The sequence below is a fragment of the Felis catus genome, chromosome E1 (genome assembly GCF_018350175.1).
Source record: "Felis catus isolate Fca126 chromosome E1, F.catus_Fca126_mat1.0, whole genome shotgun sequence".
NCBI classification, from domain to species: domain Eukaryota; kingdom Metazoa; phylum Chordata; class Mammalia; order Carnivora; family Felidae; genus Felis; species Felis catus.
The window spans coordinates 43,480,473-43,497,653 of NC_058381.1; the positions used below are offsets into that span (position 1 = coordinate 43,480,473).

At 43.9% G+C, this 17,181-nt stretch overlaps 1 protein-coding gene across 49 annotated transcripts in view; it reads right to left on the bottom strand.

The window, feature by feature from the left end:
* LOC105260083 (RAD52 motif-containing protein 1-like) overlaps nucleotides 1–17,181 on the bottom strand; it is a 345,360-nt gene that overhangs the window by 9,176 nt on the left and 319,003 nt on the right. For 25 of the 49 annotated variants that reach the window (XM_045044315.1, XM_045044311.1, XM_045044309.1 and 22 more), the window contains 3 exons: nucleotides 12,640–15,607; nucleotides 10,301–10,372; nucleotides 8,260–8,331 (listed from right to left, as the gene is read on the bottom strand). The exons of 1 other annotated variant lie outside the window; for it this stretch is intronic. In XM_045044315.1, coding sequence (XP_044900250.1) covers nucleotides 8,260–8,331; nucleotides 10,301–10,372; nucleotides 12,640–15,607 — 3,112 coding nt within the window. Of the gene's footprint in view, nucleotides 1–2,174; nucleotides 2,261–3,611; nucleotides 3,696–4,349; nucleotides 4,393–8,259; nucleotides 8,332–10,300; nucleotides 10,373–12,639; nucleotides 15,608–15,665; nucleotides 15,907–17,181 lie in introns of those variants that run through there. 23 more of the 49 variants (XM_045044325.1, XM_045044331.1, XM_045044327.1 and 20 more) reach the window with 12 other exon arrangements.

Here is a 17,181-nt window from a genome sequence, read left to right on the forward strand (position 1 = left end):
AAGAAGCATAAAATACCTAGGAATAAATCTAACCAAAGATGTAAAAGATCTGTATGCTGAAAACTATAGGAAACTTATGAAGGTAATTGAAGAAGATTTAAAGAAATGGAAAGACATTCCCTGCTCATGGATTGGAAGAATAAATATTGTCAAAATGTCAATACTACCCAAAGCTATCTACACATTCAATGCAATCCCAATCCAAATTGCACCAGCATTCTTCTCGAAACTAGAACAAGCAATCCTAAAATTCATATGGAACCACAAAAGGCCCTGAATAGCCAAAGTAATTTTGAAGAAGAAGACCAAAGCAGGAGGCATCACAATCCCAGACTGTAGCCTCTACTACAAAGCTGTAATCTTTGTATGGCCAACTCATCTTTCACAAAGCAGGAAAGAACATCCAATGGAAAAAAGACAGTCTCTTTAACAAATGGTGCTGGGAGAACTGGACAGCAACATGCAGAAGGTTGAAACTAGACCACTTTCTCACAACATTCACAAAAATAAACTCAAAATGGGTAAAGGACCTGAATGTGAGACAGGAAACCATCAAAACCTTAGAGGAGAAAGCAGGAAAAGACCTCTCTGACCTCAGCCGTAGCAATCTCTTACTCGACACATCCCCAAAGGCAAGGGAATTAAAAGCAAACGTGAATTACTGGGACCTTATGAAGATAAAAAGCTTCTGCACAGCAAAGGAAACAACCAACAAAACTAAAAGGCAACCAACGGAATGGGAAAAGATATTTGCAAATGACATATCGGACAAAGGGCTAGTATCCAAAATCTATAAAGAGCTCACCAAACTCCACACCTGAAAAACAAATAACCCAGTGAAGAAATGGGTAGAAAACATGAATAGACACTTCTCTAAAGAAGACATCCGGATGGCCAACAGGCACATGAAAAGATGTTCAACGTCGCTCCTTATCAGGGAAATACAAATCAAAACCACACTCAGATATCACCTCACACCAGTCAGAGTGGCCAAAATGAACAAATCAGGAGACTATAGATGCTGGAGAGGATGTGGAGAAACGGGAACCCTCTTGCACTGTTGGTGGGAATGCAAATTGGGGCAGCCGCTCTGGAAAGCAGTGTGGAGGTTCCTCAGAAAATTAAAAATAGACCTACCCTATGACCCAGCAATAGCACTGCTAGGAATTTATCCAAGGGATACAGGAGTACTGATGCACAGGGCCACTTGTACCCCAATGTTTATAGCAGCACTCTCAACAATAGCCAAATTATGGAAAGAGCCTAAATGTCCATCAACTGATGAATGGATACAGAAATTGTGGTTTATATACACAATGGAATACTACGTGACAATGAGAAAAAATGAAATATGGCCTTTTGTAGCAACGTGGATGGAACTGGAGAGTGTGATGCTAAGTGAAATAAGCCATACAGAGAAAGACAGATACTATATGGTTTCACTCTTATGTGGATCCTGAGAAACTTAACAGAAACCCATGGGGGAGGGGAAGGAAAAAAAAAAAAAAGAGGTTAGAGTGGGAGAGAGTCAAAGTATAAGAGACTGTCAAAAACTGAGAACAAACTGAGGGTTGATGGGGGGTGGGAGGGGGGGGTGATGGGTATTGAGGAGGACACTTTTTGGGATGAGCACTGGGTGTTGTATGGAAACCAATTTGACAATGAATTTCATATATTAAAAAAAAAAAAATTATTTTGGCAACTTAATCCCTAATTCAGGGCATCCATGTGAGTGATTTACAGAAAAGTTCTTCAGCAAGATATTCATGCAAGATATATATGAGAAGCCGACATCTGGTTGACACATCCTATTTGAATGGCATAATGGTTTCAAACGCTGTAGTATAATCACATTTAAGGCCATAGTGACTCTATTCCCAAATCCTTGAGATTCTGTTTGAGGGGAGCTCTAAAAGGCTTGTGTCCTCTCCTATGTCCACAACTGTGGGAGTGCTCTGATGAAATTTGCTCTCCAAATTTCAAATAAGGGGTCAGAGCCAAGGGTCAGGACTTCAGGAAAAGCCCCAGAAATCCCCTGCAGTCAAAAGCAGTTTCTGAGTTTCACATTTCCCAAAGGATGATAGAGCTAATACTAAAGTCTTCCAAATTCTGCTGGTTGCTTTACATTATGGCTACAGTGGCTATGTCACCCCTGAACTTTAATCTCCACATACTTGAATTAAATCCTTTAGCTCGTCTTCAGTACTGGCATCTGTGATCTCTTCACAGGGTCTGTATTCCACAGCTATTTTACCACTTTCTGAAATAAAGTGAATAAGGATTGGAAAAAAAAAAAAAAAAGAGGGCGCCTGGATGGCTCAGTCAGTTAAGCGTCTGACTTCAGCTTAGGTCATGATCTCATGGTTCATGAGTTCAAGCCCCATACCGGGGTCTCTGCTGTAAGCACCAGAGCACACTTCAGATCCTCTGTCCCCCTCTCTCTGCCTCTCCCCTGCTTACTCTCTCAAAAATAAACATTTAAAAAATCAATAAAGTTAACAAGATCAATTCAGAATTTTCCTTGTTCTAAAACTAGCTGTATACAATGATAGCACCCAATAACTAGACATTCTTTTTATTTATAAAAGCAGAAAATAAAAGCATTTTCCTAGAAGTTTTCTCATCTCACACTTCAGTTTTTAATCATAACTATGTGTGAAAAAATACACATGAAGTTAACAACTGTGTGGTTCAAAAACGCTATCATCTTAAGAGATAGGAACTAAGGAATAATGACACAGGAAGTTAAAACTATGGAAACAACAATGTTCAAAATCAGATGACTAGACAGTAAGGCATTAGGTAGAGGTCAGTGTGAGTTCTGGAATCGAGACCATGGACTATAGCTGATACTTCATATTAGAGACAAGGCCAGTGTCTACTCCCCGGAAACAAAATCCCACCAGATACAATGAACAATGCTTTGGAGAGAGGGGGAGGGGGAGGGAGAGAATGCGCTTGGACAGTTTATTGGCAGAAACTGGCCCATGTCCCTTATAGACAATACAATTCCCCTTAAGGCAAAGTACAGCTACAACATTTGGATCGTGTACAAGGGATACCATAGCATGTTAGGGAGAGGTCAGCAACCCAAAGGTTTAGTTGGGTTCTTAAAGGTTGTTACTCAGAATTGACAGCTCAAATGGAGATTCTACCTGATGACCAGGGAAGTCAACTTTCACTGCAAGAGCTGTCCAGGCTGGAAGCCTGAGACCAATCCAGGGTCAACTCTTATGGGCAAATAAGGCCTCTGAAACTTAGCTAGGCTTTCTTAGTCTCTAAGCCTGCAAGACTGTGAAGCGGCGAGGGCGGGGTGGGGGTGGGGGCGATTGTTTGGGGACTCACTACTAATTATAAAATTCCCTTGGAGCACAGCCTGTAACATTCACACCATTGTAGAACACAATAGAGAACACAATCGATGCTATTCAATAGCCTGGCCACTTTCAAGGTTCACAAACATATAGCTGACCCTAATAGAAGAATCATATTCACCCAATAGGTCAGTGCCAAAAACAAAAACTGAAGCTGAATTGATTCCAAAAACATAATCTAATAAATTCTCCAACAGGAAGACGATGATAACAAGTTAACATACTTTCTCTGCTTACCATGTTTCAGGGATAGTTTTAAACTTTTCCATCATCTCATTTGCTCTTACAATTCATCCCCCATGAGGTAAGTTGAATGATTACCTTTATTTGGCAGATAGAGAAATTGCAGCTTAGAGAGATTAAATACTCCAAATCTGACTATAAAACCTAAAATTGCATAAGAAATCTAGGAGACAGAGCTAAGATTCAACACCAGACGTCCAAAGCTTCAAAGTTTTTTTTTTGTTTTGTTTTGTTTTTTAAATTTTGAGAGAGAGAGAGCACATGGCATGTGAGAGTCAGGGAGAGGCAGAGAGAGAGGTAGGGAAAGAATCCCAAGCAAGCTCCACGCTGTCAGCACAGAGCCCGACATGGGGCTCAATCTCACAAATCGTGAGATCACGACCTGAGCTGAAATCAACAATTGGACGCTTAACTGATTGAGCCACACACGTGCCCCCAAAGCTTATACTCACAATAGTATTCTGTGTTATGAGCAAACAATCAAGAAAGAAGACTGGGTCAAACACTTTCTGTGTGGACAGAGGTAAATCACTGTATATCTATATACTGGGGACAAAAATATTTGTGGTCATTTTTCTCACAAATGCCACAAAGAACAAATTTGAGACTACTGCTTTGAAAGCATTTGGTGAATAAAAGAATATGAAGTGTTTTCATCCAATTAACTTTTCAAAATGAGTTTATTGGCTCGTTGAAACTGATATACTGCAAGGACAATCAAGTAAGTCTTACCTAAAATCACAATCAACAGTTTCTGGAATGCATCTGACACAGCCTTCTGAATACCTAACTTTGAACGAACTCAGAATTATATTATCATATTAATAGAAATTTATTTTTGGTTGTACATTGCCCAAACGGTCTATGAATTTATCAACTGCTTCAGTTGCAAGTGGGGCCAACAAAAAAACAACATGGTACTGGATTTTTATTTGGAAACACCCACTCTTGATTATAGTTGACCCTCTTATTTCCATGGATTTCAGCTGAGTCCCTCACTTTCCACCTACATAGGTACCACCGTCTTCTGACTGGCATTGTCATCTCTGGTCTCTCCCATTCTAATCTATACTGCACACGGTCACCAGATTAATTCTCCAGGAGTGGTTCTCAAATATCAGAGTCACTTGGGAACTTACTCAAGATGCAAATTCTCAGCTCTACTCTGGACTGAGTGAATCAGGAACTGTGGAGGTGGAACCTGTGTTCTGACAAGGCCTCCAAGTGACCCTGGTGCAGTCTAAAGTTTGTCCTAGAGCACTGCTGTGATAACACGGTAGCTTGGCATATTATCCAAGGCCTTCAAAATCCTAAATCTGGCTCTAGTTTCCTACTCTACAGATACCAAAGAAATTTCTCCTGCATTTTGCCTTTCACTCACTCTATTTTGCAAGCATATTCTTCCCAAGATGTCTATCCGATGACACGTCATAGCCATTCAAGGTTCTGTTCAAACAGCATTTCTCTAGTAACTTCCCTGATCCAACTTGAAGTCTTCCCCCCTCTTCTATGTTCCCAAAACAACTTATACTTCTCATTGCCCAAATCCATTTCTTCCCCTCCCCCTCTCCTCCTCCTCCTTCTTCTCCTTCTTTGAATTGTTTAAAGTAGACTCCACGCCCAACCTGGGGCTTCAACTCACGACCCTGAGATCAAGAGTCGCATGCTCTACTGACTCAGCCGGTCAGGTGCCCCAATTTCTTCTCAATATAGTTATTCTGGCATTCCATTTCCTCTGGGCATAAACTCCATGAAAGTATGGACTAGTCTTGCTCATCTGCGTTGTCTACTGTGTTTAAAACTGATGCATGGACAAAGAACAAACTCAAGTATTTATAAAATAAATTAACAGCTGGGTAGAGAGTAGAAGGAGCAAAATGACGGAAAAGAAATGTGGTTTTATGACTTTGTGGCTCCCTCTTCTGCACTCTGTCAGTGCTTCATCATCCATTCAGTGCTTATGCGTTATGGTTTAAGCTTCTGTTTATTTTCCCTGTGAAATCATGAGTTCCTACAAGGGTGGGAAGCCTGTCTTCACCATCTGCGTGCCTATGGTACTGGGCATAGGGCCTGTCCCATTCTTTTTTAGGTTTTGATTCACATTTTTTTTGAATGAATGAATGAGAACACTTCACCTAACATGAAATAATTGGCTTACAAAGTACCTCATAGTAGAAATAATGAAAGGCCCAATCCATTGCGCAGTTTGTCTCTTTTGTTTTTCTCCAAACTGTGTTTGTAACGTTTGGAGCCCAGATGGCAGAGGTAGCCAAGAAGACCAATACAAAGTGGTTGTCTCCTAAGACTTGGAAGGTTTGATAATTTGAAGGACTCTTTTCAGTGTCATATGAGATTCCTTTTACTCACTACCCTTAAGCCTTCCACATTTGCAAGAAGAATCTATTTTCTAAAGCACATCATTAATAAGGATTAATGAGGGGCGCCTGGATGGCTTAGTCGATTGAGCATCTGACTTCGTTCGGTTCAGGTCATGATCTCACTGCTCATGAATTCGAGCCCCGCATCGGGTTCTGGGCCAACAGCTCAGAGACTGAAGCCCGCTTCGGATTCTGTGTCTCCCTCTCTCTCTGTGCCTACACTGCTCATACGCTGTCTCTCTCTCTCTCTGTCTCTCTCAAAAATAAATAAACATCGGGGCGCCTGGGTGGCGCAGTCGGTTAGGCGTCCGACTTCAGCCAGGTCACGATCTCGCGGTCCGTGAGTTCGAGCCCCGCGTCAGGTTCTGGGCTGATGGCTCAGAGCCTGGAGCCTGTTTCCCATTCTGTGTCTCCCTCTCTCTCTGCCCCTCCCCCGTTCATGCTCTGTCTCTCTCTGTCCCAAAAATAAATAAACGTTGAAAAAAAAAAAAAATTAAAAAAAAAAATAAATAAATAAATAAACATTAAAAAAATTCTTTAAAAAGGATTAATGAAATACACAGCTTTGGATGGCATGGGCAAAGAATAAACACTGAACCTCCATAGCAAAGAACATTAGTATCTCTGTATGTCTAATGTACAGAGATCTATGCAAACATTTCTTCTTTGACAATGAGGCTGGAGAGATGTTTATTCTGTAATTAGCGAAGTTAGAGGCATTTCTGATGTTTGTTTAGTGTAAACATTTCTAACTATACCACTTAACCATCATTATATTTTTAAAGATTTCATTTTTTTTTAAGTAATCTCTATACCTAACATGGGGCTCTAACCTACAACCTTGAGATCAAGAGTTGCAGACTCTAATGACTGAGACAGCCACGTGCCCTTTAGCCATCTTTTTTTTTTTTCAACGTTTATTTATTTTTGGGACAGAGAGAGACAGAGCATGAACGGGGGAGGGGCAGAGAGAGAAGGAGACACAGAATCAGAAACAGGCTCCAGGCTCTGAGCCATCAGCCCAGAGCCTGACGCGGGGCTCGAACTCACGGACCGCGAGATCGTGACCTGGCTGAAGTCGGACGCTTAACCGACTGCGCCACCCAGGCGCCCCAGCCATCATTTTTTTAATGTTTATTTATTTTTGAGAGAGACAGAGACAGAGCATGAGTGGGGGAGGGGCAGAGAGAGAGGGAGACAGAATCTGAAACAGGCTCCGGGCTCTGAGCTGTCAGCACAGAGCCCGACACGGGGCTCGAACCCACAAACTGTGAGATCACGACCCGAGTCAAAGTCAGACGCCCAACCAACTGAGCCACCCAGGAGCCCCAACCCCTTAACCATCATTTTAAACATCTATTTTTATGGTGGCATAAGAATTTCCACACCGATCACAGGAATCTGCTCCTGAAGCCAAGAGCACACTGTATGTTAGCTAACTTAATAAATTACATAAAAAATAATAATAATAAAATAAACTAATAAAATTTCCCACACTGAAATCCTTAATCTGTTCTCTTGATAATTTAATATGTACTTGGTAATACTGCTTACATAATTCACCTGCTTAGTTAAATATTTAATATTTAAATATTTAATTTAGATTACATTATTTAAAAATTCTGGGTGAATGGCATTCAAATTAATGTAAGTGTTCTATATTTTCTTGTCTTGTAGGTGACAATTTGAGGTTAACTTCAATTCCTCTCATTTTACTAAGCCAACTTTCTCAAACCTTTTCTGTAAAGGCCAGACAGTAAATATTTTAGGCTTTGCAGGCCATATACGGTCTCTGTCACATATTCTCTGTTTTTCTCTCTTCTTTTCTCTTTTACAGCCCTTTAAGAACATGAAAATCATTCTGAACTCATTGGTTGTATCAAGACAGACCACACACAGGATTTGATCCATGGGCCATAAATAATAAATATAAATAAAAGCAGATGGTATATGAACACTTACATAACAAGGTTCATATGGGTGTCCATAATTGCTCACACCTCATTACCCCTCTTCCTCTACAACTGAAGGGCTTTTTCCTATCTCTTGTCTATAAAATTAAAAAGTTGAAAATGCATAGGAGGTATTTAATGCTAGAGATGGGCTGGGTCCCCACAGACTTACAGAGTTATAGAATTTAATAGAGAGAATTATAGAATTCTACTGTTAGAAGAAATTGCTGCAATTATCTAATTTGAACCCTGTATTTTTTAATAAATAATATCACTAAAAACTCATAATAAATGATGAACTGATTAACTTACAAATACTGGAGGGATAGCAGGCCTTCAAATGTGTCTTTACGTAATTCGGTCAGATAATTTTCACTGAGAATTCTGCAAAATGAAAAGGTCATTTCTGGGTCAAAATGCAAAATAACCAGAACTATTTGCTACACCGGACCGCTAGATGTGAGAGAAACCTGGGTAATGGTGCCAGCAAATACACTAATTCTTATTTAATGTAGGGATGGCGATCTCTGCTGTTTGATTCAAATCTTTTCTTCTCACATACTCCTTTGTCTGTCTGTCTCTCTCTCTCTCTCTCTCTCTCTCTCTCTCTCTCTCTCTCTCACACACACACACACACACACACACACACACACACACACACCTATCCACTCTTCACACCAAAATGTACATTTAATGCCTACTCTCTGGATCACAAAATCTCTGTTAGAACCCAGCCCTGAGTGGCAAAAACATGGACAGAACTGCCACTTCCTCCTCTCTTTTCCCAAATTTTATTGTGGAAGCCCTATTTATAACCATATCAGTGCTACAAGTAAAGCCATCTAATTTTTTCCCCAACTAAAAAATATCTGTGAGAACTAAAAATGTGCATAAAATGCACATAACATAAATGCTCAGTTTAATAAGTATAGAGTAAATACCCGTGTAACGCTATTTGTTCATTCTACTGTTGGTGGATACTAGATTTTTCTAATTTTTAGTTATTATAAACAGTGCTGCTTTGAACATTTTTCTGTTTATATCCTAGGACACATTTGCCTAAGCTTCTCCAGGATTTATTTTATTTTATTTTATTTTTAAAAAATTTTTTTTCAACGTTTATTTAGTTTTGGGACAGAGAGAGACAGAGCATGAACCGAGGAGGGTCAGAGAGAGAGGGAGACACAGAATCGGAAACAGGCTCCAGGTTCTGAGCCATTAGCCCAGAGCCCGACGCGGGGCTTGAACTCAAGGACCGCGAGATCGTGATCTGGCTGAAGTCGGACGCTTAACCGACTGCGCCACCTAGGCGCCCCAGTTTCTCCAGGATTTAACAGGGGTACCAAATTGCCTTCCTAAGAGGTTGTGCTATTTCAAGCTGGCAGATTGAAACATGCCAAGTCTCTACCAAACTCCAAACTCCACCAAAGTCCCTAAGAATGATTAGAAAAGATACAATTAGAAAATCCACAACCTTAGCTCAAAGCCAAGGGAGTAGCTCTACAAACACTCCCCACCAGAAATGCCTTGCAGCCACCTACAGGGTGATTAGCTGGGATACTGCAGTAGGACCAAGGACAGCACATCAACCCCACATCCTTCCTCCTTGGATCTGGCAGCAAAGGGTGTTTTCTTCCAGGCAGGAGCCATTGGTGTCAGAAGGGGGCAGGGTCCCAGAACCCTGGAGGAAGGGTATACACTCTGACTAGCCATTAGAAGTCACCTCCACCTCTTCTTTAACTCTCAGGGGGACGTGTCACCAATAACAAGCCCCGTGGTTCATTTCACCTCTTCCTTAGGACCAGAAAACAGAAGCAAGTCAAATCTCAACTACAAAGATAAATTGCACTCAGGAATGACCGAATGGAGTGAGAAAGCCAATTCTATTCAGGACAGAAAATAAAAAATATAACAGCTTATAGTCAATGACACAGTTAACAGAGAAAACACAAAAGGATTTGAGAATACCAACATTAATGGGGCACCTGCGTGGCTCAGTCGGTTAAGCATCCGACTTGGGCTCAGGTTGCAGTCCATGGGTTCCAGCCCTGCACTGGGCTCTGTGCTGAAGCTCAGAGCCTGGAGCCTGTTTCAGATTCTGTGTCTCCCTCTCTCTGACCCTCCCCCGTTCATGCTCTGTCTCTCTCTGTTTCAAAAATAAATCAACGTTAAAATAAAAAATTAACACAGAATTGCAATCGGTAGAGGTTGAGTTGGGATATGGAAGGGGAAACACCTTTCCTCAGAGCTACTGACTTCAAAGTTCTGGACCAAGAAGGACCTTAGAATGCAGTTAGTTTTTTGTTTTTGTTTTTATTTTTTTTGTATTCGTATTTGGAGAGAATATACTCACAGTTTCTCAGCCCAACGGTATCCCTTCCATACATTTTCATCAATGTAAGAAATAGAGTTTCCTTGGAAATTTCTGTGAAGAAACACAGTTCAGATCCTTGAATAGGTAGGAAAGGAATGAACAGAATAAATAAGAGAATCACTGGCAACCTTGTGGGGAATATTCCAATGCAGTAAATGCCAACTTTCTACTTTCCGCAGCTATCAGCATCCCAGGTGGTGCAATTAATAAAGAGCTAGCGGGGGGCCACTGGCACAAACAAGGCAGCTCCTTAGAACCTGAACGTCCTATTTGTTCCATTCTTTGGGTAGATAACGCCTGTTAATTACTCTGGAGGTAAGTATTTTTTTCCCCCAAATCACTTATGTGTCTAAAATGGTTCCTTCCACAAATCAATGAGAAAATAAGAATTCAACGAAAAAAATGGTAAACAATGTACCATTATCAGCAAACAAATGTAAAGAAGCCCTCTACTGAAACCTCTCTAGGTGTTAGAAGGATAAGGGAAGTTAGAAATTAGAATAACTAACATGGAAAGATTTCTTAGACATATTGCATAGGGAAAAGCAACAAATCACTGGGCAAGGAATTAAAAAGTATCCCCCCATTAGGAAATTAGGAAAAAATGCAAAGGAAAGAGATGGGAAGGAAGGACACACACCAAAAAGGTGACCGGAGTTATCTTATGAGTGGTAGGGAGGGTGGGGTGGGATTTTCACATTTTATCCTCTATACCTGTGACATTAAAAACAAAAAAAGTATCCATGATAATTCATGTATCCATGAATTACACATGTTTAAAAGAAGCTATTAAATGCCTGAGGTTCAGTTTCAACCGCTAACTCTGCGTATGACTTTGAACCTTTACCTGTAGTTTTGTCCTCTTCCCTCAGCAACAGCTTACCTGGTCAGTTTATATACACATTTTTTTCAGGGGAGTCAGGAATAAATTCAAAACAGATACCCATCTGCCCATGTGCCTGGTGGACATTTCCAGTCAACCTGAAGCCTTCTGGTTGCTCTATGTGCCCTGGTAAAAGATGCCTCAACTTCCATCATTCTCCTTATCTGGGACAGAAGTTTCAGAGTAATATCTGAGTTTTCTCTTTCCCGTGCACACCCCACCCGCGACTGTCATCAGTTAGTCTATTTTGTCACTTCCTCCTTTGCAGTGCTCTCAAGGCTTTTCTTTCTACTCTTTTCAGCCACTCTGATTCGGCCCCTTGTTACTTGACTCCCAGGTTTTGTTAGAACATTCTATCTGGTCTCGCTGGATCAAGCTCTCCTCTCCAGACCGCCCTACATGGGGAACTGAAAATAATCCTCTTGTTTCAATGGTCTGTATCTCATGCTTGAAAACTTTCAATGGCTCTCTATAACTCAGAATGTAACGTTCAAACCTCTCTAGCTGATAGTCAAGGTTTCTCGTAATTGGATCTTTAACTGCTAAACCTAATTCTGGACTCCTGATCATTCCTGCAGCCGTGCCTTTGCCTAGACTTATACCCATTTTTTCTCGATTTAACACATCAGAGCCACTCTTTAAGTCTCAGCTAAAGTGTTAGCTTATCCATGCAGCTCTCCCTGACCTCCATACTCCACTGATTACAGAGTCTGCTGAATTCCAACACCCATGGTACCTCTTTTAGTACTTAGTTACATGCCACCTCCCTTTTTATGACCATTTCCTTTCTTCCCACCTGTCATTTCATGTTCTGAAGACGATTGCATCCTCGTGTGGCGCCCATAGTACTTACTCTTGGGTTGGGCTCAAACTGAGTACTGTATGTAGAAGGCCGGGGGTCAAAGATGAGGTCTGGGGAATCAAAATAATAACAGCTAACACTCATATTTTGCCAGGCACTGATCCAAGTGCTTCATATGTATTACCTCATCTAGATCTCACAATAATCCCATGAGATGGTAACTATCATAATTTCCATTTCACAGAAAAGGAAACTGAGTCACAAAGCTACTAGATGACAGACCTCGGCCCAAATGCAGGCAATCTAGTTCCAGAATCTCTACTCTTCACTACTCTGTTGTATCCTATTATAGAGGATGGAGCAAAAATGGGAGAGTAGAGGTTAAGGAATGAAATAATGGGGCTAAAGATTGGATAAGGAAAAAGAATAAGGACAATTACAAGTAAAAGATTGGAGAAGGGCGAACAGTAGTAAAAAGGAAAATGAAGATAAGGGATAGTTGACAAAGAAAAGGTAAAAAGAGAAAGTCAGTCAACGTGGTTGGGGAGATGAGGAAGGCCCAGGACGACATTGAGGAAGAGACTGCCATGTCAAGCAGGAGGCAGAGAACAAACAAGTAAAGGCGATTCTTACAAGATGGTGAAGGTGCCGTTGTAGGTGTCGGGCTCCGGCACGGGCACTCTGCAGAGCCTCTGCTGTAGGCTGAGACCAACACACGACAGTGTCTCATCTTTGCAGGTACAACGCTCACATAGTTTGAGGTTTGTGGTGGCATTCTGTTCTGGTTGCCAAGTTAAAGTCGTGTATGCCTTTTCGGAGGTATAGTTTACAAAATGCACCACAGAATGTTGAGTTGTTGGAGGAAAACCTGTCTCTGGTTGCTGACTTACAGGAATTTCTAGGTCCATAGGTGGAACTGTGACTTCAGTCAGGTTTCGATGTTGACTCTGAACCTGTTCTGGATGTGCAAGTGTCACCTCAAGGTCCTTTGGGGGAGGAGTTGTAGTCTTCTTCAGGGTTGTCGAATGTTCAGCCTCCGTAATAGGTTCTGGAGTTATAGTAAGCTCCACATGACGAAATGGGATGATGGGTGATGCTAGACGCTGACCTTGATCCTTACTTGGAGTTGGAACTGTCACTTCCTGTTGGGATGGATACTGAACAACCTCCTTAGGTGGCTCTGGAGGCTGGGTTGGGGTCTCTTGCATGGTTAGAGAAGGTTCAGTCTCTGTAGTGGATTCTGGAGTTATGGTAAGCCCTGGGTCCAAAGGTTTAACTGTGACTTTAGTTAAGGTTGGATGCTGAATGTGCTCTGAATGTGGAAATGTCACCTCAAGGTCCTCTGGAGGAGCTATAGTCTGCTGCATGATTGTAGAATGCTCAGCCTCCACAGTAGGTTGTGGAGTTACAGTAAGCTCCAGGTCAGCAGGCTGAACAGTAACATGGGGCAAGTTTGGATGCTGAGCTTGCTCTTGTCCTAGAGGTGGAACTTTCACCTCATTATGGACTCGAGGTTGTGCTACAACCTCCTCAGGTGGCTCTGGAGGCTGAACTGGGGCCTCCTGCTGGGCTGGAGGAGTTTCTGCCTCCTTAGAGGACTCTGGAGGTTGAGTTGGAGCCTGCTGCAGAATTGGAGATGGCTCTACCTTCTCAGGGGCCTCTGAAGGCTGAGCTTGTACCTCCTGTTGTGTTAGAGAAAGTTCTATCTCCTTAAGTGGCTCGAGAGGTAGAGATAGGGTTTCCTGCTGGACTGGAGATGGTGCCACCTTCTCAGGAGGCTCTGAAGGCTGAGCTGGGGCCTCCTGTTGGCCTGAAACAGGTTCCACATCCTTAGGAGGGTCTGGAGTCTGAGCTAGGACCTCTTGTTGGCCTGGAGAAGACTCATCTTCAGGGGACTCTGGAGACTGGGAAAGACGCTTGGACTGAGCTGGAGAAAATTCAACTTGCTCAGGGGGAGATTGAGCAGGGACATCCTGCTGCACTGGAAGAGGTTTAACCTCCTTAGTTGCCTGGGGACTTATGAAAACCCTCAGATCCACAAGTTTAACTGTGATATTAGGTGACACTGGATGCTGAGCTTCACCTGGACCTGGAGGTGAGAATGTCACCTCATGCTGTCCTGGAGACTGAGCTACAACATCTGTAGAGGACCCTGGAGGCTGAGCTGGATGCTCATACTGAACTGGAAAAGACTCGACCCCCTCATTGGGCTTTGGTTGCTGAGCTGGGACCTCTTGCTGGATTGCAGAAGGTTCTATACTTGCAACAGGCACTTGAGGCACAGCTGAGCTCTCCTGCTGGCTTGGAGAAAGTTCAATTTCCTCAGGAAGATCTTCAGGCATAGTGGAGACTCCCTGCTGGATTGGAGAAGGCTCAGCATTTTCAGGGGCAGCTGGATGCTGATGTGGGACCTCCTGCTGGATTGGAGAAGGTTCCAACTGCTCAGGGGACACTCCAGACTGAGCTGAGGCCTCTTCTCGGAGTGGAGAAGCTTCAACCTCATTAGTGGATTCTGAGGTCATGGTAACTGAAGGATCCACAGGTTTAACAGTGACATTCGGCAACAGCAGGAGCTGAGCTTGATTCTGACCTTGAGGAAAAACTGTTACCACCTGATGTTCTGGAGAGTGAGCTGGGGCCTCCTGTTGGGTTGGAGAAGGTTCACCAGAAGGCTCTGGATGTTGAGCTGTGGCTTCCTGTTGAGTGGCAGAACGGTGAATTTCCTCAGAGGTCTGTGGATGCTGACTTGGGGCCTCCTGATAGGTTGCAGGTTTCACTTCCCCAAGGGGATTTGGATGCTGCGTTGTGGCCTCTGACTGGGCTGGAGAAGGTTCAGTCCCCTCAAGGGGCTCTGGATACTGAGTTGGGGTCTCTGGTTGGGTTGGAAAAGGCTCACCCTCCTCTGATGCCTGAGGATACTGAGCTGGAGCCTCCTGCTGGGTTGAAGAAGGTTCAACCTCCTCAGGGGTCTGTGGATGCTGAGCTGGGGACTCCTCCTGGGTTGTAGGTGGTTCACTCCCCTCAGAGGCCTGTGGGTGCTGACCCTGGCCCTCCTCCTGGAGAGGGGAAGGTTCACCCTCTTCCTGGGCCTCTGGAAGCTGAGCTGGGGGTTCCTGTTTGCTTAGAGAAGGCTTAGCTTCCTCAGGAGGCACTGAAGGCTGAGCTGGGGTCTCCTGCTGCCTTAGAGAAGGATCAATCACCCCAGGAGGCTCGGAAGGCTGACCTGGGGTCTCCTGCTCACTTGAAGGCTCAACCTCCTCTGGAGGCTTACCCGAGGTCTCTTGCTGGGTTAGAGACAGTTCTGCTTCCTCAGTATGTTCAAGAGGCTGAGGTGGGGCCTCTTGCTGGGCTATAGAAGACTCAACACCTTTATCAGGCCCTGGAGTTGTGGTAAGTTCCACATCTAAAGGCTTACCTGTAACCTTGGGAAACATTAAATAATCCCAACCTGGCATTGGAACCACCTCTGGGAGCCTTTGATGCTGGGTTAGCTGGTCATTCAGATCCTCATCTGGCCCTGGGGGTAGTTCTCCGACGGAATCCGTGTCCAGGAATGGAACCAAAGTCTCCATCAACTCCTTAGGCGGGGTCAACATCTGGGCTGGAGCAGAGGACCCCAGGTAACTAAAGCCCACCGGCTCAGCTGGGGGTGTAAGTACCTGGGGCGATTCGGGTGGGGGATCAGACGAGCGCGAAGACCGGGGCTCAGCCGGCTCCGTGGGGTCGGCGGTCAGCTGGGCAGGGTCCAGGGCCCACTCCGGAGGCTGAGCTGCCTGGACCAGCAGCCACAACGGTTGCCACATAAGGACAAGCAGTGGGGCCAACAGGCGCAGCCGGGACATGACTCGCGGAGGCTCCGGGGCGCAGCGACACAGGCGAGTGGGGTACTGGCGCTGGGAACTGAGCGGGAGCCAAACCATTATGGCAGCCCCGTGATGCGCGCGCGCACTGTTAGCAACTGCGCGCCCCTCCCCCGCCTACGTCCCACCCTTTATTTATGTCACCTTTATTAGCTCCCTGGAGATGGGCTCCGCACCACCAGAGCGGGCCCTTTTCCCAGAATCACTTGGGGCCCAGGCCTCCCTCCACCCTGCAAAGGCCACCACTCCCCCCGTCCCTTTGCAGGGATGGGGCACCTGGGTGGCTTAGTTGGTTGAGCGTCTGACTTTGGCTCAGGTCATGGTCTCACCGTTCATGGCTTCGGGCCCCGCATTGGGCTCTGTGCTGACAGCTCAGAGCCTGGAGCCTGCTTCAGATCCTATGTCTCCCTCTCTGCCCCTCCCCTGCTTGTACTCTCTCTCTTGTTCTCTCTTCAAAATAAACATTAAAAAAGATGTTTTTTGAGGAATAAATGCTTACTGTTGTTTAAAAAAAATTTTTTTAAATGTTTATTTTGGAGCGAGCAAGAGACAGAGACATAGAGTGCGAGTGGAGGAGTGGCAGAGAGGGTCATAATCTCGTGGTTCATGGGTTCGAGCCCCGCATCGGGCTCTGTGCTGACAGCCCCGAGCCTGGAGCCTGGTTCAGATTCTGCGTCTCCCTCTCTCTCTGCCCCTCCCCAGCTCACGCTCTTTCTCACTCTCAAAAGTAAATAAACATTAAAAAAAAAAAATCTAGGGGCCCCTGGGTGGCGCAGTCGGTTAAGCGTCCGACTTCAGCCAGGTCACGATCTCGCGGTCTGTGAGTTCGAGCCCCGCGTCAGGCTCTGGGCTGATGGCTCAGAGCCTGGAGCCTGTTTCCGATTCTGTGTCTCCCTCTCTCTCTGCCCCTCCCCCGTCCATGCTCTGTCTCTCTCTGTCCCAAAAATAAATAAACGTTGAAAAAAAAAAATTAAAAAAAAAAACCTAATAAAAAAAATTCACAAATCTAGCCCCAAATTAAGCTCTCAATGACATGAAACACATTTTTGCTCCTTTTTTTTTTTTTTTTTTTTAACATTCTGTATGTGGCACATTAGTATTTTCTTTTAGAAATTATTTTGGCAACTTAATCCCTAATTCAGGACATCCATGTGAGTGATTTACAGAAAAGTTCTTCAGCAAGATATTCATGCAAGATATATATGAGATGCCGACATCTGGGTGACACATCCTATTTGAATGGCATAATGGTTTCAAACGCTGTAGTATAATCACATTTAAGGCCATAGTTACTCTGTTCCCAAATCCTTGAGAT